General features: G+C 35.6%; 1 protein-coding gene across 1 annotated transcript in view; it reads left to right on the top strand.

Annotated features, from left to right (window-relative positions):
- Positions 1-11,732, top strand: part of LOC121325916 — a 98,629-nt gene extending 86,897 nt beyond the window's left edge. Inside the window, exons 15-18 of the mRNA XM_041268992.1 lie at positions 3,522-3,756; positions 9,268-9,348; positions 10,716-10,808; positions 11,652-11,732. Coding sequence (XP_041124926.1) covers positions 3,522-3,756; positions 9,268-9,348; positions 10,716-10,808; positions 11,652-11,732 — 490 coding nt within the window. The remainder of the gene's footprint in view (positions 1-3,521; positions 3,757-9,267; positions 9,349-10,715; positions 10,809-11,651) is intronic.
- Positions 11,733-25,337: the final 13,605 nt, after the last annotated feature.

The raw sequence follows: 25,337 nt of genomic DNA on the forward strand, positions 1-25,337 counted from the left end.
AGCACAGTGCTTCAGGAAAATTTATTGCAGGTTAGGGTTAAGGGTTGGCTGCTTAACTACAATTGAGGTTTATCAGCATGCTGAAAGGAGTTGAAGGTGGCTGATTTTTGGAGTTTCCGGTAGCATGCAGTCATACATGCAAAGACACAAACTAAACATCTAGCCACTCCAGATGAGTTCCGCCTGTTAAGGGCCGGCCCATGCTTGTATCTGCTACAAATGGCACATTGTAGGCAGAAAAGGCTTCAAATATTGTAAGCAGACATTCTGAGGATTATGATTTTGTTTTTTAGATAAAGCTGAAAATGTAATTCAGTCTTGATGACAAATTAGGTCAGTGCCTTCATCAGTGTTAAACTGTATTTGGTCATCCAGTGCAGTATATTATTTAAAAAACAAAATTAAACCTCCCTTTTTAACAAAATTAAAATTAACCCGAACCAGGGCCAAATATGAAATCCATAGCAAATTTGGATCTTTCCCAAATTACCTGTGTTTGTTTGGATATTTCAGCTGAATGCAAGTATTTTATAAAAGTCTGAATTCAAATCCGAAAAAGAGAATTTGGGTTCAGGCCCAGCAATAGCCTGTTTTAATGATGACCTTTTGTTGTTTTTGTTGTTGTTTAATATAAATAAAATAATCCATGCTTCCTATTTCTTTACTATAAGTGACTGCCCACAGCTTTTGTTAAATAGGAGACTTGCCATTGGTTTTTAATCCAGTCTTGTGTGTAACATGTATAATGATATTGGCTAGACTTCAACACTCACATGCTTAGCAGAGCTCAGATACCAGCAAAGTATATAGACGCAGTATGCTGCATGAGTTTAACTGCTTACAGAGTGCTAGCACCTGAGTTTAACTTTTTGCTGTAGTGATTATTATTTTATTGAATAGCATCATAGAACTGTTATATGTTTACGTTATTACCTCAGTTATTTCACATTTCAAAATTCTCAGTCAAGCTTTTAAGTACAGATGGACATTTGCATTCAATCAGGAGCTAAGCACACTTTAATGCAAGTTTGGCCTTTTGCCTCATACAAAGGTGTGTCCTCTGATATTCAAATACACACTTGCCATGTGATTTCATGCTGATGTTTCTTATACTGTTATAAAAATATTGTTAGCAAGTTAGATTGAAACCCTCTCTGAATAGTTGAAAGAGTCCATAAATTAAGAGTTACCAAGCTCCTCCTCTGGGACCACTAGCAATGCAGTTTTCTGTTGCAACCTGGTCCTAAAAAAATCAGACTAAAGTTTCAGCAGCTGTGAATGTGCATTAGAAAGTGGGTTCAATTTAAAATGAATACTTAGGACCTGGTTGAAAGAGAAGCCTGGAGGGTTAGTGCACCCTAAGGACTGGTATTGGGATTGCTTGCCATCAATGACTAATTTTAGAAATGTGAGAAATCTAACAAAAATCTTGTATGGTCAGCATGTACATTTTCTATTTACCCAAGAACAACCATACTGTGTGATACCATTAACGAAAGCAGGATATGATTTCCCCATTGAGTCCCCTTTGGAGACATTTGGAAATGCCATCTGATGCATTTCTATATTTATGTCTAAGTAAATGAGTCACACTGCCGTCTGTTTCCTTGTGGGACATAGGTGCACAAAAGGAAATTATACTATTGGCTCTGACAGCCGGTCAAGTGTAAGGTTGTTGTACTCATGGGTGCACAGCTGAGTCTTGTCTGATGTTCATGCGGCTAAGGTGTGCACCAAGGCAAGAAACAATTTCATTGGGTTTGATCAATGGCCTCCAGACATCCAGTGTGCCTTCTGGGAAAGAAAGAGTTAATTAAATTACTGAATGTTTTGCTTGTCTCATCCTAGGCCTGTCAGGCAATGGAGAGCATGCCTGGACTTGTCAGCTCATCAGCTGTGCATTAGCAGCATTTTCAAAGCACTTTGTGTAGGAGCCTCTGTAGAGAATAAGGCATGGCACATCCATGTTGCCAGAAATGTCCCACCAGTCTTGCATACAGTAATGTTAGGCAAATATCTTTTAAAGAAAAAAAAAAGTCTTGTAGAAGCTATTAGTCAATCAGGACTGGAATATTATTTAATTAGGCAACTCATTGGGATGACTATAGAGTATGTTTGTTTATATTATATATACTGGTGCCATATAAAGCCATTTACAAAAAGGCTTTGTTTCTTTATTGATGTTGTTTTTGTTTATTTTATGTTTTTCAATCCTTTTGTGTTAAAGGCATTAAAAATAAATTTGTTTTACACATTTAAGATGGTTGTTACATGACATGCCCCTGTTCAAAGTGTTAGCAATGTAGGTGTTTCCTGACATCACCTTTTTCTCTGTGTTTCCATTTTCCTTTTGCTGTCCTGAGCTAAAACATAGACTGTACACTGTATAGAAAGTTAGTATATGTGTGTGTGTGTGTGTGTGTGTGTGTGTGTGTATGTATAGGTAGTGGGAATGTATTGGGAAGTAACGGTTGTAATGAACATATATATGAATCAGCACCAGGAATTAACTGCAAATATGTGGCATATTGTTGCCTTTTTTGTGCATTTTTGTGCATTGAAGGACACATTATATTAAGGTCTGGCTCTTGCAATCTATTACAAAGGAGGCAAGGAATCATTTTTGATATAGTAGATATGCAAAATCAGCATTAATTACCAACAAAAAAAAAGTAAATTACCCTCATTAGAAACATTATTATTTGGCTGGTAGGAAATAATTGTTGTAATGAACATGTATATGAATCAGCACCAGGAATTAACAGCAACGATGTTGTTGACATGTACACTTGTATAATATCAGGCACAGGCTATTTAAATTTTAAAAAATACTGAAAGCTCTATTTTGAAGATTTTTGTCTGAGAGGAATAAAACAGCATAAGCAATAAAACAACATAGTTGCAGGTAGAAGAGGCTAATTTATGGAGTATTTCTTTTTTACAGCTTTATATCATTCGCCTATTCACTTGCTTTAAAATAGGACCCAGAACGTCACATATACACTTAAGAGCAAATATATTTATTAGATTTGTACTCAGTTTGAAATATTAGTGGTCATAATTGAATATGCTAATGTTGTAATACTTTGGGTATTTTTAAGCATTAGGGTATTTTTAAACAGACATAATTACAGTGCAGTATTATTGAACTGCAGAAACTGTTTTAAATATATATTTGACTTTCATACACCCTGCTGCTGCCTCATGTAGTTTAATAGGAGGAGGAAGTGTCTGGTGCCTGAATCTAACACTACAGCAGGTAATGTCAATAAACTGGTTTGTGGTGCACAAAAGACTTAACTATGTAAAGTTAGTGTAAGTATACAGTAAACATTCACAAGTGATTATCACTAAAAACAATACCACATAATGGAATAACATCAACAAAAAAGATTTAGGGTGGTGGTTTTAATACGTGCCACTTTTTATACTCTATAAACAAGCTTTACTCTCTGCCACTACTGAAATGTTTCTCATACACTAATATCAGTTGATCATCCGTTTGCCTTCTTGTTTCCAAGACAGAGGAAAAACAATGAGGCTCCCTCTCCAGCTTCTGCTGGTTTAGCTGCAATGTCATCCGAGCCTTCTCCCATCAAACAACAGACACTGCAAACTACAAGTGCAGTCTTGGGAGAGCTAACTAACAAATCAAACAATGACAAAGAAGAGCAACCGTTGGCAGTCTTGGGAGATTGTAAAACACAGCCACCACAGGCAACAAGCAGCTGGCGGGGGGAGGAGGAAACAGCCCTGGTGAGTAAATCATTGTTAAATGGTAACAGAGGATGCTTTAAAAATCAGGTTCGCCAATAAGCAAATAATTGTAGGCGAACACCTGGTTTTTATACCACAAAACTCACCTGCCAAATGCCCATTTTGACACAGGGAGTTGTTGATAGATCTGCATACAGGATTTAGGGAATGTGAGTTCCATTAAGTGTGTTCCCCAATAGAGGATAACGTTTCTAAGTTCATTTAGCTAAAATGCATGTTAATAGGAGATTTTAAATTAGCATTGTTTGTGATTAGAGAGCAACAGAAGAGGCTTTCTATTTTATTAAATAAGGCATAAATGCATCTGCTTGAAGAATTCTTACACATGCTTTATTATTATTAACATTATAACTGGCCTCCACACTTATTGTGATGAGAATTTTTTTATTCTTCACTTGTTAGTTATAGTATATATATATATATATATATATATATATATATATATATATATATATATATATATATATATATAATATCTATAATATAAAATATATAATATTTAAAATATAAAGTTATGCATCCTAGTACTTTTGATGTAGGTCACATGTTCTGACTGCAGTGCGCTTGAGCTACAGCACAGGAATTGGTTAGGTACCAGGAAGCAGCAATAAAGTTTTATCTATAGTGTTGTCTTTGATATTCCAGATGAAAGTATAAAATACAAGCAAAGAACCTAACTATCTCCAACTGAAGAATAATATTGTGAGTGCTACTAGGGGATAAGGACATAGAAACCTTGATTGGCAAAGTGTATGATGCACCCAACCGATATCTTACCACATTTAGCCCTGTAATGCCCAAGCATTTTTTAAATAAGAAAAACTACGTATTTATGTAAATAGATTCCATTTCTTGTACAAAACTAACTTTTTTCCCCCTTGTTCGGCAACACATAATGTACTGCGTATGAAAGATTCTGGCTTGTGAGGTTAGAATTAAAAAATAATATAGAGGGGTGGCTAAGCATTGTATCAAACGTCATACAGAAATGGGCATTATAGGGTTAACAGTAGTGAACCTTATATGTGTGTTATTTTCCTGTGACTTAGGTCACTTTTGAATCTAGTCTTCCAGAGGTGAATAAATAGGGAAGTAACCCTATGTGAATCAACATGTACAGTAGTATTCTTTTAGGAAGAGAAACTATTCTTCAAAATTCAAATAACCTAATTAATATTAAAATACAGGAGGGTATATATATTTTAAGGTTGCGTTGAAGAACTGCAAGTGCCATTATTATTATTATTATTATTATTATTATTATTATTATTATTATTATTATTATACATGTGTAACAATTTTTTTTTTTTTTGTACCTGGGCAGTAAGTGTTATTTCCTAATTGCTTATGCCTCAAAAGTATAGAAAATGGCTATTATTCCCCACAGACTTTGCTTTTGTGACCAAGACAGGTAAATTTCAAAATATCACTATTTCCAATGGGAAAACGGGCAAATGTGTGTCTTTTTGTTCACATAAAGTCAGAAAAAAACAACATATGAATCTAAATTAACATGTATTTATACTAAAGTAATACAAAAATGACTACTATTTACAGTATAATCGTAAATCTCAAGAAAAACTACTCACTTCTAAATCTTTTGTAGTCATTTTTGTATTACTTTAGTATAAATACATGTTAATTTGGATTCATATGTTTTTTTTTTTTTTTTTTTCTGACTTTATGTGAACGAAAAGACACACATTTGCTTGTTTTCCCATTGGAAATAGTGATATTGTGAAATATCACTGTCCTGGTCAAAAAAGCAAAGTTTGTGGGGAATAATAGCCATTTTCTATACTTTTGAGGCATAAGCAATTAGGAAATAATACTTACTACCCAGGAACAAAAATTGTGTTACATAGTGTTATTATTATTATTATTATTATTATTATTATTATTATTATTATTATTATTATTAGTAGTAGTAGTAGTAGTAGTGGAGTAGTAGAAGAAGAAGAAGAAGAAGAAGAAGAAGAAGAAGAAGAAGAAGAAGAAGAAGAAGAAGAAGAAAGTGACTCATCACACTAATCGCTAACTAATCAATTAATTAATGAATATGCATTTTTATTTTTAAAGTCTGGTTGTCTTGTGCTTATTACCCTTATATTTGTGTCATATTTATCACATTCAGTTTTAAAAGAATGACATTCTTATCTGGGGAATGAGTAGCATTCCAATTATTTGGTAAATGGTGACAGGTGGCTTCACAAGACATAAAAAAATTATGTTTGCAACAATTACCTATAATAACCCCTTTGTACAGGTGACCTTTGTGTCGAGGTTACCTCAAAGGCAACCTATATTCTTGTCTAAAGGTCATTTCCCGTGAGAGTTGTTTTTTCACTTGCTAAAGTTTCTTAGTTCCTGAGGTTGTAACATATATACATATTAAACATGCAGTAGTGCTGAAATTTAAAATACTATAAAGAAACTTACAAAAAATAGTAATAAAAAATTATTCTCCTAATGCTTGTCATTGTTTTTAAGTTTCTTTTAGTATGGCTAAATGTTTGTAACATAGGTACATAGTTATTAGCATGATGTGATTGCTGAGAATACCAATCAAAACAATAATGTATTGTTGTATTTAAATTGTTCTTTATTACTGATTGGCAGATTATTTTTTATATACACAAGAAAACATACAATCTACTATATTTGATAAACTGTATAATTTGTATACATGACAATACAATATCATTAATACTGCTGCGTTAAAAAAAAAAAAGAAGTTTTGTTAAATGAATGGTTATCTGGACATTCCTGTTTTGCTCTGCAAGCTGTATCATTGGAATGAAGTGAAGAGTGACATTGTAATATGCTCTAGTCATACACAAGTATGGGGCAGAAAAAGTGAATATTACCGTTCAAACTGATTTGTGCACATTTTGTCATAATGAATCATGAACAACACTTAAGTCAGACTGTACATGCTTATTCATGTGTCCTTGTAAAACTTTAGTGATTAAATGAAATGAAATAGAGATTTACTACTTTATTGCAGATCTAACAGAAAGATACAGTTTTCAGTGATGAACAGTGATTTTAGCCGTTGATCGTGTGCACAGGAGCTACAGATGCAGCTTTCTGCAGATGGGACTTGTGAGAAGTTGTATGTGTCAGACCACTATTGCTCATGTACTAAAAACCTTTTTCATCCCACACATGTGGGTGTATGAAATGCTTATGTATTATTTTCCATATTTCAGTGACAAGCTCCTTTGAAAAACAACATGTCGCAAACACTAGCCTGACCAATTACCTGCTCATCTGCTTCAATGGGCGATTGAAGCATCAATATAGATGTTGATATCAATATTAATATATCGACCAATACATATACTTATACACACACACACACACACATATATATATATATATATATATATATATATATATATATATATATATATATATATGTATATATATATATATATATATATATATATATGTGTGTATATATATATATAATTTATATATATATTATATATAACAGTTTCTGCAGTTCAATAATACTGCACTGTAATTATGTCTGTTTAAAAATACCCTAATGCTTAAAAATACCCCAAGCATTACAAAATTAGCATATTCAATTATGACCACTAATATTTCAAACTGAGTACAAATCTAATATATATTTGCTCTTAAGTGTATATGTGACATTCTGGGTCCTATTTTAAAGCAAGTGAATAGGTGAATGATATAAAGCTGTAAGAAAAGAAATACTCCATAAATTAGCCTCTTCTACCTGCAACTACGTTGTTTTATTGCTTGTGCTGTTTTATTCCTCTCAGACAAAAATCTTCAAAATAGGGCTTTCAGTATTTTTTTTTTTAATTTAAATAGCCTGCGCCTGATATTATACAAGTGTACATGTCAACGACATCTTTGCTGTTAATTCCTGGTGCTGATTCATATACATGTTCATTACAACCATTACTTCCCACCAGCCAAATAATAATGTTTCTAATGAGGGGAATTTACTTTTTTTTTGTTGGCAATTAATGCTGATTTTGCATATCTACTACATCAAAAATGATTCCTTGCCTCCTTTATAATAGATTGTAAGAGCCAGACCTTAATATAATGTGTCCTTCAACCTCTGTTTAAAAATGCACAAAAAAGGCAATAATAATAATTTAAACAGCATTTTGAAATCCACAATCCTGGACAGGAGAACAGACCAAACCATTGGCTCCACATCCTCTATTGCGTTAATCCAGCCTCTAATTCTTTATCTAATCAGAGAGAAAGTGTGAGCCCCGCTTGTCAAAAGGGAGGCATTAGGGTTATGAAAACACTGTGTGAAACCCCTGCACACCCCAGTCAGTGGAAGAGAATCACTACCCCACTTGTAATCCTTGACCCACGGCAGACAGGAATCTTAAAAATCATGCTCAGGGAAACGCATTACAATGGCCCTCATGTATACTAGAGGTAAAATAAAAATTGCGCAATACACATTTATGAAATTTCATATTGTTGGACAAAGGCATTAAGCACCAGCATGTCGAAATGTGTCCCCAATGCCGTATTTTACAAAAGCAATTTGCACTAATTATTAGTCCTCCGCTTCACCCTGCATTAATGGAAGGGTGTTTTTCAGCAGGTTATTTGGAAAATGTTAATTTATTCCTGAGATTTAAGAAATGTCCTTGCATAGCACTATAGGAGGAGTGACGTTAATCACCAGGATTTAGTGCTTGTTAATAGCTAAATTTCTCCACGGAATGAATTAGGCAATTGTGCTGTGCAATTAAAATGGTATATATTTAATATGAAGTCAGTTTGATAAAATGTACTTCTATTTAATCTAACTTAGTCATTAATTAGAACTGTTAGTTTATGTTCAAATGTATGCTATTTTAGAAATCATTAAAGTTAATAGTTTTTCCAATAAACACATATTTAAATAAATACAACCTAACAAAAATGTTCAGACCTACATTCAGAAATAAGCTAGTCAAGTTATTATTTTTTATTATAATACAACAAATGAACTATATATATATATATATTTATATATATATTATAATATAATATATATATCGATATAAGAGAATCACTGTTCCACTGGTATTCCGTAATCCTTGGTGTGGTAATCCGTAATCCTTGACCCACAGCAGACGACTCTTAAAAATCATGCTCAGGGATACGCATTACAATGGCCTAAAAAAAATACCTAAAAAGATATAAAGGTCAGCTGGTGCTTAAAAAAATATGTGTGTGTGTGTGTGTGTGTGTGTGTGTGTGTGTGTGTGTGTGTGTGTGTGTGTGTGTGTGTGTGTGTGTGTGTGTGAATGAACAAAACAACACAGTATATGTGGTATTTTACCAAATTTCTTTTTCTTCTTCTTCTTCTTCTTCTGAAGGATTTAAAAATCTGCAGCTGTTTGATGTTCTGACACTATTATATTCCTAGCTAACCCCTCTGGAATGTAGTAGTTCATGTATTTTTTATTTACTGCATGTATGTCTCTTTTTCAGATTAATGATTTCTCAACAATACGGGCTTGCTTCAAGAAGCAATTGAAGTTGAAAAGGAGACTGCCAAGGGTTATCACAATGGTAAATATACGTAAAGGTAGAATGCTAATGATAGGAGCTCCAAGTTAATAATTTATTATTAGTAGTAGTAGTAGTCGTCATCACCATAGTGCTATCCGTAGTAATATTAATATTACTAATATTAGTATAAGTATCACTGAGTTGCAAAGACTGTTAAAATAAATACACAGATATAATTAACATTCATCCCTTTTTTCTGCAGATAAGGGGTCAGTTTTAGTTCTCCAAGGGAGATACTACAACCTTTAATTTGCTTTTAGCCCTCTAACAAGCCATATGTTTGCACACTGTTTTTTGCTAGCATTGGCATTCAGCACCGTATTTCACCAAGACTGCCTGCTGCAATTAATTCGAATGAGATTAAATTGATGGGTGGAGATGTGGTGAGAATGAAAAGAAAAATAAGGCTCTAGAATGAATGCTGATCGCTTGGCAATTTGAAATGGACCCTCATCTGCATTAATATTATTGATGGAGAATAATGCAAACAGATGTTTCTCTCATTAGATTTTAAAGGCAAACACTTGTCTGTGAGGAATAGTGTGTATGTGTTTTATACCGTTGAGAGGGGTAAGGTTAATTGAAGGGTACATTTGGATTAACACAACCCATGGGCTAAAGATGAAAGTGGATGGGAGCCTAAGATCTACTTCAGGATTGCATGATTTTGGGCTGGATGTTATTAAAAATGGTGAATGCTATTGTACCTGACTGAATTATGTACACAAAATAACCTGATTGACTTTGTATAATAGTATATATATATATATATATATATATATATATATATATATATATATATATATATATATATATATATATATATATTATAAATACGGTTGTATTGTATAGTCAAAGTGATTGTGGCAATAATTGTATGCAACATTAACACATATGGACATGCTATCAAAATCTACAAAGGGACCATGACATGTGCACTTCATGTTCCCCATACACAATATTTGTAAAGTAAAAAACACTAGCATACACTTAGTGTAGTTAAACCAAATGAAATGAAGCAGTATGCTAAACACAGTGGTGCCCATAAATACTGACACCACCACTGTAAATGCAAAATTAGAGCCATCATTGTCATAGTTGTTGCGCATATCAATACTAACATAGATGAAACTGACACTTAAAACTACTTTTGGATTACAGTAATTGATACACAATAAGCAAATGACCACAATAGTATGTTAATGTACTGAATTACAGTGGAACAAAAAAACAACACAAACTAAGAAAAGCTAAACTTTTGTAATGTACAATGTACTTCACTGTAAGCTGAGATTTCAAGGCAATCCTCTCATGGTAAATCTTACTCATATTAACTGCTGGTGCATGAGGGCTTTCATGTGTTTCAGGACAACTGCTTATCCATCACCGAGGAGCTTATTGCTAGTTTGCTTTGGGCAGATGGGAACAGAGAAAGCCTGGAGCCACCCCACTCTATCCAGGTACTTGCTGGAATACTCTTCAGATATTACATTGATATCACATTGTTTTCTAATTTGTATCGTTAACTATTTTGAAAATGGCATTACAGTGATACGCACAGTACATTAAATGGGTAGCTTATATCATCTACATTGTATTGACTGTTTTAAATTCCAATGAGTGTGTTCTGCTTAGATCACTATTTACCAGGATTATTAACTTTTCCACCAAAAAAATCACCTTTCAACCATTGTCTCTGTTCCTCGGAACTGTGATTTTGTACAGAGAATTTCCAGTTACTAACCATTGTAGACAAGGCCAGATTATCCCATCATTGGACCCTGGGCAAGCATACACTTGCAAGCCCCCTACCCCTGAAGAAATAGCCACACACACATATATACAATACACACACATTATAGCCTTTATAACTAGCCCTCCACACTTTTACAACAGGTAGAATTCTGAATTTATTATGAACGACTGAATGACTCTGATAGAAAATTTAACTGTAGGGGGTGTGCTAAATACATTTCAGAATAAAACCAGAAAAAAACTGAAGCTACATTAAATCCTGTAGCACAACTCGACAATAACTTTTCCTGATTTTTTTTTTTTTTTTTTACCAACGGTAACTCCACAATAGTCCACAAAAATAATAGTAAAAAACAAACATGCCTGTGCATTGTGTGTAATTGAATACATTACAGTTTACTGCATGCAAAATTTTCAATGTTTACTTGTTTTTTTTTTTTTGATGGGTTGGGTTTTGATTTGCTTCATTAAAGAAAATGCCCTTTTCTCAAAAGCAGACTAATCGCTAATGTTTTTTGTCAAGTAAGCTCAGGTGTTCCCTATGGTAGATGTCTGTACCCTATAGAATTCTGTACCCTGATGATTCCACGCCGACACAACTGCATGTTTTCAAAGATCGCTGGACATGAATGCTTGATGTTTCTGAACAGTGTTTACATGTCATACAATGAAAATGTGTTTTAAAAGAAAACAGTTGTATAAGGTTGCTTTAATCAAGGATTTTGTGTACTGAGCAAAGCAGGAGGCTGAACTTACTGTATATCTAGAAAATCAGTGGTGTTAAATGTACTATTTACAATATTTGTTGCAAGCTGCAGCAGAACTCAATGGAGAACACAATGAAGCCGATAGTGTTGATAATGTTTCTGCTGTATTAAGGCACATTTTTTCATCTATAGAATGGGCCAGAACGGACATATCTAACAATAACAAAGCATCAGAGTTAGTGACTTTAACACGCAGGTCTTTTCAAAGACGAAGAAAAAGAGAGTGCATTTTCTATGATTTGCTCGTAAAACATTGTCCATGTCACGAGAATTCTCAGACATTCTGCCAAACACAAAACATACATATAGACCGGGTGTAATTCATCACCTAATTTTAGTATGCATTTTTGATATCAAGAATTCAAACCGGATGCTCATTAGTATGCAGTTTTGATATCAAGATTGGCATTTTTGAATTTCACAAATTGCATTTCTGACATCAACAATTGTATTTTTGATATAAAAAGTGTGATTACAATACTGATATCAAAAATGCCATTCTTGATATCAGTAATGCCATTCTTGATATCAGCAATTGAGGATTAAATGTTAAAACGGCTTGCCATACACGTGCACGTCCAGCGATCTTTTAAAAACTGCATCTGCACAAAAATCGAATAATGTGGGGGATACAGAATTCTATAGGGTAATGTTACAGAAATCTGCGTAATTTTCATTTTGAGATACATGTCTCGGTTCGAATGTCAGTGAGTGAAGTTTTTCTAGTCAAATCTGCATACCGTAAAACTTCAAATAATCGCTGGTCTCCAATATGCGTCGGGCCTGCTAGCAAATATTGTCAATTGAAGTGTTACAGTATGGTTACAAAAAAAAAAAAACACACGTAACAGTTTTGGGCTCCCCTTGAGTTCGGGCCCTAGGCACATGCTTAATTAGCCAATGCGTTAATCTGGCCCTGGTTGCAGATGGGTTATAAATAGGACTTCTGTTTTTCAGGTTTTATTAATTGTATTTTTGGGTGCTTATTTTGGGTATTTCGAGTTTTATGTAAAACGTTTTTTTGGGGGGCTTTTGTTTTTGATATACTGTATGAAGTTAGTGATTTCAGTTACTTTACAAAATGCTTTGTTTTTTTGGTGTCAAAATATGTATAGTAACTCTACAGTACTTGCACACTTAAGTCGTACCTTCTTTCCTTTGCTGTCTTCCACAACGAAATGCCTATGGTCACGGGCACATTCTTCTGGGCTTGTTGTGCATAGGCAATTTTGTACATTTCACCACAATTCTGTTTATAATCCGTATCTTAACTGTAATACAGATTTAAATCCCGCTAACAAGCCTCCATCCTGATTGTAATCTTGTTTTAAATAACGCAACCTGAATCTCCATTAGAAATGTAGGAATGTGCTGTCACTCAGTAGTTGGGGAGGGTTAAAGTATTTAGAACGAATCAATTATACATACAAGTCAGGAAGGCGGGACATTGCCCATCAGCACTGGGAAATTTATTTATTATTATTTTTGTAGTTGGATTTATTTTTTTTAAATGGGAAAAGGGTTCAATCCACGTGAATTGATTAACCATTTCCACAGTTTTTCCGGTGTTTTCCGGTGTTTATTGGCTATCCACTGATTTAATTTGTTTAGTATCGGGTGTGTTTTATCAGGTTTTAGTTATCAGAAGCCCTAGTTATAAATTACAGTTGCACACCCCTAGTGGCCAATTCAGAAATGCACCTTCTAGGAGTCTTTTCAGAAGCAGCCCCCATGGTTGAAAAGGGGCATTCAAGCTGAAACAACAAGAGAGACTAATACAAAACAAGCATAATCGGATATTAGAGTTAAGACATTGGATTATGGTAATATGTATTGCATTTTATATGCTGGCACACATGACAGGTGCCATTCTTGGGAAATCAGGGACTACTGTGTTACAAGCTGATGGTGGCTTCTAATATTGTGACATCTGACGAAAAGTGTCAAATTGTATACAAAATACTGGTATTAGGATTCTTTAAGACCTGACGAAGTTCTGGATTCAGTCAGTTCCTTTGAAATGGACAAGCATTGATGGGCTGAATGGCCTTCTCTCGTTCATTCTTTTTTTATGTTATTGCGTTCATATGTACTGTAGTTTTGAAAGGGTTATGTACCAGTATAGAAATCTAAGGTGGAATTCTCCAGATCGCTTGGTCAGACTATATTATTTATAAAATAATCCTTGCATGGCATTATTATTATTATTGCCACAAATATATTGTATGGATTTTCCCACCTAAAATTTTTATTAAAATGTGAACTACCATTCATGAAATCTGTAAAGATAATATTGTTGTTAATAATAGTGTTTTGCGGAGTGGTTTATGTGTTGATACAATCAGCCCATCGTGTTTGTTAATATGCATAGTGTATTGATCCAATGTGAGATGCATTTGGTTTCAATGGTGCTAGGCCATAGATCTAATGAAATGGATACAGATACAGAGACTTTATTATTGGACAGGAACATTACCAGATATTACTACAGCAATACTGGTGCATCTAGCAGAAGATGGTGCAAAGTGGTTTAGTTTACTTATCTAAAGTCTATAATTGCCTTATAAAGAGGACAAGGAGAATCCTATGCTGGGCTCTACTCAGATCCAAAGGGATTGATTCGTCACTCCTCGAAAATAAATCATTGTTGAAATCCCTTATTTTATTATTTAATCGCAAATTAATTAAGAGCAATAACGGCACAAGATACATTTGTGAAATTAAAAGGGAAAAATCCCACCATTACCTCTCCAGAGGGAAAAAAAAACAACAATGTCCTATGTCAGCAAAGATGTGATTACACAAGAAAGCGGTCAGTAATCAGAACTCAAGTGGAGGAGCAATAGGTGGAAATACAAAATGATCACCTCCTTGTGTAAATACTGCAGCGCGGTATTCCACCAAGTCATTAAGTGGTATAAACAGAGAATTAGTTCTAATGCCATAAATATGTTTTGGATGCCAGGATGTGCAAACACTTTGTGACAAATAAAACAATAAGCTACTAAAGGAGATTTGAATTAGCCAACACGCTTTAAAACTTTAAACCCAGAAAATAATAGGAATAGGAAAATAAAGCTAGCTTCTAAACAGAGCTATAAACTGAACATTTAAAAGGGATCAGCACTGTTTATTTGTGTAAATTTGGTTCAGATATCTGTATCAGCCTATCAGAAGAGACAAGGCAAACAAGCTTTACTGATCTCCCAGTGCTTTTGTTTGTTTGCTAGTTGGGGAGTAGAGAATAAACAGTACCACAAGAATCTGGGAGCTAGGTGGCATATTGGCTTGATACACTAGTTTTCATCTCAGGAGGCTATTCACATCAGAGTTAAGTCACAGTACCTGGATTTCCCAATAAGTCTACCCTAATAAAGTTAAATATGGTAAATCAGCAGTTAATTGTGCCATTTTCCCATGGTTATACTATGAATGTACCATTGTTTTTGTAACATGCTTTATCATATCTCTCTAGGCTTTACCATGCTTTCATTATGCCTTATTACAGTATATTGTATTATGCTTTTTTCTTTTATAAGGGTGGTATGTTGATAAAACTGCTCTGAACACTGAGATGTTTACAGTCCATGTATATTTTATTTGTCATTCATGAAAACAGAATAAAAAACATTTGGTGGTCGGCTTTGTATGAAGTCTGATAGTTAAGTTTTCAAATGTTCGAAAAGCACTCAGATTGAAAAAGCTGAGACGCCATATTAGCAAAAAAAAGCCTTTTTTAAACCTTTTTTTTCTGAGGCGGAGGGAAACATTTTGTTCCTATTAAAAATAAATATTGTACAGTTACAGTCATCGTGCTTACTCCTCATCCCTCTTTTGATCTGCTTATTAAAGAGGTAGCTTTAGAGGCAATCATAGGCTTGTTTGTTTAAGGTAATTACCACTTGTCCTCCTTTCCTATCGACTCAGATGAAGCATAAAATACCCGCTTCTTTACTTCAATCAAAGCGAGAGAAAAATGGGAATGAAGAAAAAACTCTGGGACACAAACACTGCTCCCTCTTTGCATGAGAAGAAAGGGCTTGGCTCTGATTAATTAGTTGGAGTTGCTAATCAGTTTAATAAGTCTGAAGTTGATGGTGAGAGGTCCCCTTTGGCACGGCTTGCTAAGCTGATGGGGTGTCCAGAGTCCTTTATTCTTCTGTCAGTAAACAGCCAGCCTTTATTTACATAAACAGTTGTTTCCTTTTTTGTTCCTATTTACTGGGACAGCCTTAAAGCCTTACACCACTGCTTAAGTCACTTTTAACAAGGGAAGGGAAAATTCATGAATTTTTAAAGGGATTTAGCTCTAATTAAATCTGTGCTTTCCAATAGAGATATGGGGATGGAGGAAAGCGCTGGTACTCCCTGTTTCTACAAAGAAGACTAGTTGGGTTTATGACATCACCCGGCGAGAATCCATCCAAACCTACTGGAGTGGCAGAGAGGGAGGGAAGTTGCTAAAGCTTGGGATAAAAGACGCATTGTCATTTTAATTTCCAGACAACTTAACCAAGTTGAGGCTTTCTAAAGGTTGCCTAAAGCCCCCCAAAACTTTTGAGAGAGAATTAATACATGACCTTTTTAATTCTAACAATAGGAACACAATTCTGGAAAGCAAATATTAAATATTTATGAGGTTCTTAGAAGTGGAGAGCCACATACCGTTTTCTTTTATTTTTGGTTTAATTTTTTTAATCATCCTTAATAACCAAGGGATAGTGCAAAAGTGGAGCTTAACAAGGGTACCTCAAAATATGCATCTCTTCATAACCATCTACTACTGTATTTTTCTTACAAACAATAATGCACTTCAATACATAACATAAATGCACACTGCTTGGAATTAACAATTACAGTTTTTTTTTGTTTGTTTTGTTTTGTTTTTTAATTGCCATAACTGAAAAATTCCTTTGAAATAAAAGATTAGAGCAAAGACAGCATTTTAATGAATGCCTTGGAGCAGTGGAGAGGAAGAGACATCAATGTCCTCTTTTGTTCATATTTCTAATAAAAGACAAGGAACCACATGAGAAACAGTATTTGGGTATTTTCAGAACTATTATTTTATTAAAACAAGCCATAGAATTTTTTTTTTATGACTGAATTCATCATTTTATAAAAAAAAAAAAACAATTCTAAATAATCTGAACAGCGACTTGTCTTTTCCTTTTGAAGATTGTACTTCTTTTTCCTTACTTTTATAGTCGCTTAGAGGCAGAAACCTTAGCAATCTAACAAGCTGCATTTTAGACTAGCTTTTCAGTGGTAAACATGGATCTACTAATTATCAAACCATTCACTATTTACATTTCAATGCTTTCATTTTTTGTGTAGTAAAATCTGAACAGGTAAGTATTAATCACTTTGTCTAAGATATTCTCTGCATTTCAGAATACAGCATCAGCAGGACTTTGTAAAGTCCTTTGGAGTAATTGTTTTACAAATTATGCAAAGTTTTTTTTTTCCCCAAAAAGCAGTGGGCTTCAAGCAGTTAAGTGTATTTTGAGCTTGTCCATACAAGCACAAAATAGCCAGCCTACGATGTCATTTGCTTATCAAGTGACATGCCAGCATAAAAGGCATATTTTACATCATCTATATTTTCATTATATGTAATTGCTTACCAGTTTAATGTCTTATTCTATGTGTATTCTCCATCACTCTGTATTGCTGTTTTAGTTTAGATCATTATTTATCTTGCGTACTGCCCCTTTTCAAATGTTGGCACTGCCTCTGAAAAATGACCACTACGATTGTGCAGCTATAATTCCTGTCTCCTCTCTAATTGTGATTGAATGTATAGATGTTCAGTTTACTGTAGCCACAGTTACACACCCTTTGTGGTTATCTCTAAAAGCTCATAGTAGATGCTTCCGCATTCTAAGAAATTAGTGACATAAGGAAGAAGTCGATGACTCTGTGGGCGCTATGAAACTAAAGGCTTTGGGGATCCCTGAGTGGCTTACCTGATAAAGGCTTGAGCTCCTGGGTGTAAAGGGGCGATTGGCTTGGAGGTGGGATAAAAGAACACCCACTGACTTTCAGTTCTCCTGCGCTGTTTTGGGGAGTTGTTGCAGTGAAGGTATATAATTGGCATTCTAAATTGGGGAAAAAAATTGAGGTAAAATACTTGAACTGGCAGTCGACTTTGAGGAATGGTCACAAATCCCTCTAGAAATACTTTTCAGACTTGTCACAGTTGATAATACAGTTGTAGTCAAAAGTTTACATACCTCAATGGAAATTTTATAATTTCTAGAAATTTCTCGAAAACTAAGAATTTTAGATTAGATGCTGAGGTTTTTTTTTTTTTTTTTTTTTTACATATAAACACTTCTAACATAAATACTGGAAACTTGCAGGACTTTCTTTATGCACATAACCCCTGTAGTTAATGATAGGCAGCAGTTACAACATAAACCCACTGAAGTAGCTGATAGCTCTGGGAATAATTTAAACTCTGTTAAGTGGTCTATTGTTATTTAAATTGTAAGTTATGCTTGGCGGAAGATTTTAGAAACGTTTTACAAAGCATTGCTATTGTTTGTGTGGGGAGAAGATTTTAGGGAACAGGAATTTAGGGAATTAACTCAGAAAGCCTGAAAAAGTTCCTGGGGGTTAGGAGACAAATTGGTTCCACGCTCGTTTCTGTTAAAGATTAACATGCTTTCACAGGACTAAGAAAAACTTGACTGCCAGAAAATAAATTGATTGGCTAAACGATGACTGCATTGTTGAAAGGCACGAGTACTGTATTTCTACTGTATATTTTATATCCTAAGCCAGTGGTGTGCAAACTTTTTAAAAGCTGCCCCCCTTTTTTAGCATACCTTTCGGGGAATACCACTGGCTTGTTAAAGAGCTAATATGATTATTATTATTGGTTAATGTTATTAAAACAAAGAAGCATCATTTTACAGAAACACCAAACCAGTGTGTGCTGCTCCCCGTCACTTTGACTAAAAAAAGGTGAAATAAAGAGAGATAGACATACCATCAATTTGCAATTGTTCTGCTATTTCTTGCCATGTGGCGTCCTTTTTATTGTCTTTATAACCATGGAGACTGGCATCATAAAGAATGACTTTAATAATTAAATTCTCATTGATGTCCATTTTTTAAATTTTCTACGGTGATCTCTGCGTCAGTGAGATAGTGACAGTCTTTGACCTTATTTCTGATTGGCCCATTACGACAAACAGCGTGTAATGCAAATACAAATAAAATGCTTGTGGTGTGCATTACTACATTTAAAGCAATAGTTTTAATCATTTTTTATTCACTCGCTCGCGTCGTTCACGTCCAGTGTGCATAGCCCTTTAACATGCAAGCCCACGCCCATTGCCGCTTTTGATTTAGCATTGTATGTTTACAATGTTCTATCCTTTAAAATATATATATATATTTTTTTTTTTTTTACAGAACTTTTACAGAAGTCATAGTCACGCCACCCCCCTTACTGATTCTCTGCACCCCCCACTTTGTGCACCACTGTCCTAAGCCATGGTAGATGATAATATTATCTGATACAGTTTTATGTCATTTTACAAATACAGTAATAGAATAGTCTAAAATATGTACTGGAGTATGCCAAAAAAAAAAAAAAAAAAGGTTTATTTTAACAATTACAATAAGCATCCTTCTGATGGCAGTGTATGCTATGTGACGATATCACAAGAAGTAGATATCTAATAGTAATTTTGTTACAAATACAAAGCTTATTCAGATATTGAAAATTTCATCTCAAAAGATAAAAAATTCTTTATAACTATCTGGGGGAAACAAAAGCCCTAACTGTCTTTTTTTTTTCAGGATGCACTATGCCACCTCATTAATGAGCAATACGTTTCAGAGGAAGCAAGTTGTTTAGTGATTTCTGATTTTCTCAGTGCTGTAATAACGTACGCACCACAAAACAGGGTAGGTCTGCATGCTGTTCTACAAACCATTTACAACTCGCAATAAGCAAGGATTTGTGTAGAATTACATATAGACCCATTGAATTCTATTGAAATAATATTTCAGTCATGATATTTGAAATGTATTGATATGTTCAGCCTTACTGTAGACCTTGTTGAACAGATCTTCCCAGCACTCGTTATCCTGTTGTAGATATCCTTGCAGCTTTAGAATCTTAGAAATTCACTCAGGTACATTAATTTAAGATCAACCAGTATTAAGCAAAAAATAAAATAACACATTATAAAAATGAATATTGGATTCATATACAGATTTAAGCTAGTTCATAATAGCAATAGTGTCCTCCACAGTGGGCATTCTTGCTAGATTATGGACGTTGGCCCCGATTTTTCACTGTTGGCAAATTATAATACATTTACTATGCAGAGGGCAATTTTCCTGTAATTTGCCCAAAGCCCATAGGAGACCTAGCCATTTTTATTTATGTTTTTACTTGTCCATAATAAATGTATGACAGAGCAAAATGCCCACTGTGCAAAATCGTGCCCCTGGTCTTGGCCCTAGAACACCTACAGTAACTGCTGTTGTTGTCAGTGAGCTATCACCAGTGCTCCCTGTCTGGGACAGTAATGCTTAATTTATATGAAATGCCACTTGTAAATATTCATCCCAAATCTTTCTGCTTGTCACTGCACTGTTTGTTCCTACCAGCTACTCCTGCTCTTCGTGTGTTTGCATGTTACTGCACAGTCATCTCTTTGTTGCTTTATGTGTGTCTGTGTGTGATTGCATGTGCGCTGCACAAGCTCTCCTATTTCATGTGTGTGCTTGCATGTGCGCGACACAGTGCTCTCTGCATTGTTCCGTGTGTGTATGCATGTGTGTTTGCATGTGCAGTGTGCAGTGCTCTATGTGTGTCTGTTTGTGTTTGCATGTGCAGTGTGCAGTGCTATATATGTGTGTGTGTGTTTGCATGTGCGGTGCGGAGTGCTCTTTGTGTGTTTGCGTGTGGTGTGCAGTGCTGAAGAATCCGCTAAGTTTGTTTTTCCTTCTGTGTGTTCCCAGCTGATTGCTGTGCTTGGCCACACTCTCTGTGGGAACCTGGACTCTGCAGTGTTGCGTTACATTGTTGTGATGGCTGAACTGGTGAACTGTGTCTCTTGGAAGTTTGTCAGAGATTTCAATGTCTTTGCATCTCAAGTCTACCCCTTTCTGCAGGTAAGTTTGTCAGAGCACAAAAATATTCTTGACTTGATAGTCAGGTTTTTGGCCAAGATGTATCTTTGCAAAACCAGTAAGGGAAGCATATTAGTGTTGCACTGTGCACTGAGCATGTGCAATACTGATATGCTTCCCCACCTCACTTCTGAAAATAGGCATTTGAGGAGTCTTTTTTGCTGGAATAGTTAGTAAGCATTGCAAAAAATAAAAAAAAGAATAATAGGATATTAAACAAGTAAAAATCAAATATCAGGAAAATACCTCTGGATTTCCAGTTTGCTTTATGCTAATTGATCCGTGATGTGAATAATATAATAAATAAGGCCCAGTACTTTTTAAAATATATATCTTACACAACTAGAACCAAACCATTCAGGATAGTAGTTTAAAAAAGTAAATTAAGTAAAACATCACTTTAACACATCTAACAATTACATCTGACTTGACGTGCAGCATTGAAAGAAAGACTAATCCCCTACCTTGTATTTAACAGTAACGTATTGTAATCTACACAATCACTGTTTCACCAAATGACTCCAGCATGTTTTACCAGGAATCCACAGTCAGTCCCAGCTTCTAGCATTCTAAAGGTATTTACATATTTTAGGCTGCTGATCTTTACCATTCCTCTGGGGAGCTTGACTCCCCTTTTCAATCTGCAGAGGGGGAGGTAATAGGCAGGGCCTATCACTGTGTGAAACTTGAACACTCTCACACCTGGTTAGTTAGGAGTAAACAATACAGCTACAACATCAGCCCAGTGAAGCACGGAGGATGACTCAAGTGAGCCGAAAGTATGGAATAGTACCTTGTGTGGAAAACCTCTGCAACATCTCGAGGAATACAGTCATCCAAGTGGAAAAATTAAGACTTTTATATTAGCACACTACGGGGCCGCTCTAAGTATACATACAAACTGATTTGCGGCTGTAAAATACCCATATTGCAGGACAGGCAGGAAACCTTCTGAAGAAAAGGACAAGACGGAGAAGACATATTCAGACCCGGGGTCACTTTGTTTTGGATGAATTGTCTTCTCCAGTGGTGTCAGCTGTGATGTGGATGGCAGATTTCGCTTTTGTTCACAGCCACAGGTCCTGCCACCTTTTCATCACCTGGTTGACTGTTCTCCTGATAACACCAACAGCATTGACTTTCTCCACTATAGAGGACCATATGGCCTCTTTGGTAGCATAACTGATGTTGGCTGAGTGAAATTCTAATCTTTTTTTTTTTTTTTTTGCCCTTCAAGCTGTGACCTGGCAAAGGTCAGACTACAGTGAAAAAGTGACCCTGACCAGAAAAAGATTTTTGGATAGATGTTGATGAATCAAGCAAAATATTTTGGTAATCTGCGCGATATATATATATATATATATATATATATATATATATATATATATATATATATATATATATATATATATATTCATTTATCTACACATTCTACCTCACAACTTCCAAGTGAAAAAAATATTCTAGAAATTTGTAGAAAATTAAAAATAAAAGCTGAAATAGCTTGGTTGGATAAGTGTCCACCCCCCTTGTAATAGCAATCCTAAATTAGCTCAGGTGTAACCAATCGCCTTCAAAATCACACACACACACAGTTAAGTGGCCTCCACATGTGTTAAATTGTAGTGATTCACATGATTTTAGAATAAATTCAGCAGTTCCTGTAGGTTCCCTCTGCTGGGTAGTGCATTTCAAAGCAAAGACTCAACCATGAGCACAAGGTGCTTTCAAAAGAACTCCGGGACAAAGTTGTTGAAAGCCACAGATCAGGGGATGGGTATAAAAAAATATCAAAGGCCTTGAATATCCCTTGGAGCACAGTCAAGACAATTATTAGGAAGTGGAAGGTGTATGGCACCACCAGGACCCAGCCTAGATCAGGCCGTCTCTCCAAACTGGATGACCGCTACCAATGGCAACTTTACAAGATCTACAGGCTTTTATGGCCAAGACTGGTCAAAGTGTGCATGTGACAACAATATCCCAAGCACTCCACAAATCTGGCCTGTATGGTAGGGTGGCAAGAAGGAAGCCATTACCCAATAAAGCCCACCTTGAATCCCACTTGAAGTGTGCAAAAAGACACTCAGGAGATTCTGTAGCCATGTGGCAAAAAGTTTTGTAGTCTAACAAAACTAAAATGGAACTTTCTGGCCTAAATGCAGAGGGTTGTGTTTGGCGCAAACCCAACACAGTGCATCATCCAAAGAACACCATCCCTACTGTGAAGCTTGGTGGTGGCAGCATCATGTTATGGGGATGTTTCTCATTTGCAGGGACTGTTGCACTTGTCAGAAGAGAAGGGAAAATGAATGGAGCAAAGTACAGAGAAGTCCTTGAGGAAAACCTGCTGCCCTCTGCAAGAAAGCTGAAACTGAGTCGGAAGTTCACTGTTCAGCATAACAACGACCCAAAGCACAAAGCCAAGTCTACACTGGAGTTGCTAAGGAACAAAAAGGTAAATGTCCTTGAGTGGCCCAGTCAGAGCCCTGACCTAAATCCAATCAAAAATTTGTGGCATGACTTGAAGATTGCTGTCCATCAACGCTCCCCAAGGAACTTGACAGAGTTTGAACAGTTTTGTAAAGAAGAATGGTCAAAATATTGCCAAATCTAGTTGTGCAAAGTTGGTAGAGATCTATCCCAATAGACTCACAGCTGTAATTGTGCCAAAGGTGATTCCACCAAGTGTTAACTCGGGGGGTGGAGACTTATCCAATTATGATCATTCAGTTTTGTTTTTTTTATATATACATTTTTTTCTCAATAAAAACTTTTTTCCACTTAACAGTGTGGAGTATGGTGTGTAGATAAGTGTGAAAAAATCCTCATTTAAATGCATGAAACTCTGAGGTACTGACGCAACAAAATGTGAAAAAGTTCAAGGGGGTGTAGACTTTCTATAGGCTAAGTCTGATAGATACAAACTGATAGAAAATACAAAACATAGATTATCATGGTAAACTTAAGGAACTTGAGGGGTTAAAAACTTTCAGCGTCACTAGAATTTCACGTCTACTCCTACTGGAACCAAACTAAAAATCTCAGTTCTTATGACAAGAATATAACTGCAAAAAAGAAAGGATCTTAAACATTTTTAAAGTTGTATGCAGAATGTGGTTGGTTAACAACTACTATAGAAATCGCACATCACAAAGTTAATTAACTTTGATGCCTTTAACCGATCCCTATGTCTTGTGGCTTTTAATGGGATCAGGACACCACTTTGGAACTATGAGATGCTTATACTTATCAAGAAAAACTTATTGATGATCCAGGCATATATTCACTGAATGACCTTCTCAGCCGTGGCAGCTTTTGGTCATCTTCATAGAATTCAGCCAAAGGTGGCAGTTGATCAGGGACCTTTTGAGTTAGGTTTTAGATAAGTCTGTTTGTGGCACTCATCTCAATACCGGAAAGAGCAGTCAGATATGGCGGGATCTCTTTAAAGAGTGTGCATCTCACTAGAGTGTGCTCTTGATGGTGGATCTCTTTAAAGAGTGTGCTGCTCACTAGAATGTGCTCTTGATGATGGATCTCTTTAAAGAGTGTGCTGCTCACTAGAATGTGCTCTTGATGGCGGATCTCTTTAAAGAGTGTGCTGCTCACTAGTGCGTGCTCTTGATGGTGGATCTCTTTAAAGAGTGTGCTGCTCACTAGTGCATCCTCTTGATGGTGGATCTCTTTAAAGAGTGTGCTGCTCACTAGAATGTGCTCTTGATGGCGGATCTCTTTAAAGAGTGTGCTGCTCACTAGTGCGTGCTCTTGATGGTGGATCTCTTTAAAGAGTGTGCTGCTCACTAGTGCATCCTCTTGATGGTGGATCTCTTTAAAGAGTGTGCTGCTCACTAGAATGTGCTCTTAATGGTGGATCTCTTTAAAGAGTGTGCTGTGCACTAGAATATGCTCTTAATGGTGGATCTCTTTAAAGAGTGTGCAGCTCACTAGTGCGTGCTCTTAATGGTGGATCTCTTTAAAGAGTGTGCTGCTCACTAGTGCGTGCTCTTGATGGTGGATCTCTTTAAAGAGTGTCCTGTGCACTAGAATGTGCTCTTAATGGTGGATCTCTTTAAAGAGTGTGCTGCTCACTAGAATGTGCTCTTAATGGTGGATCTCTTTAAAGAGTATGCTGCTCACTAGAATGTGCTCTTAATGGTGGATCTTTTTAAAGAGTGTGCTGCTCACTAGAATGTGCTCTTAATGGTGGATCTCTTTAAAGAGTGTGCTGCTCACTAGTGCGTGCTATTGTGCACATGCATGAGTGGCACAAGAACCACTTGGCAGAGAAATCTGTCGGCTTAAACT

The sequence above is a fragment of the Polyodon spathula genome, chromosome 13 (genome assembly GCF_017654505.1).
Source record: "Polyodon spathula isolate WHYD16114869_AA chromosome 13, ASM1765450v1, whole genome shotgun sequence".
Lineage (NCBI taxonomy): Eukaryota > Metazoa > Chordata > Actinopteri > Acipenseriformes > Polyodontidae > Polyodon > Polyodon spathula.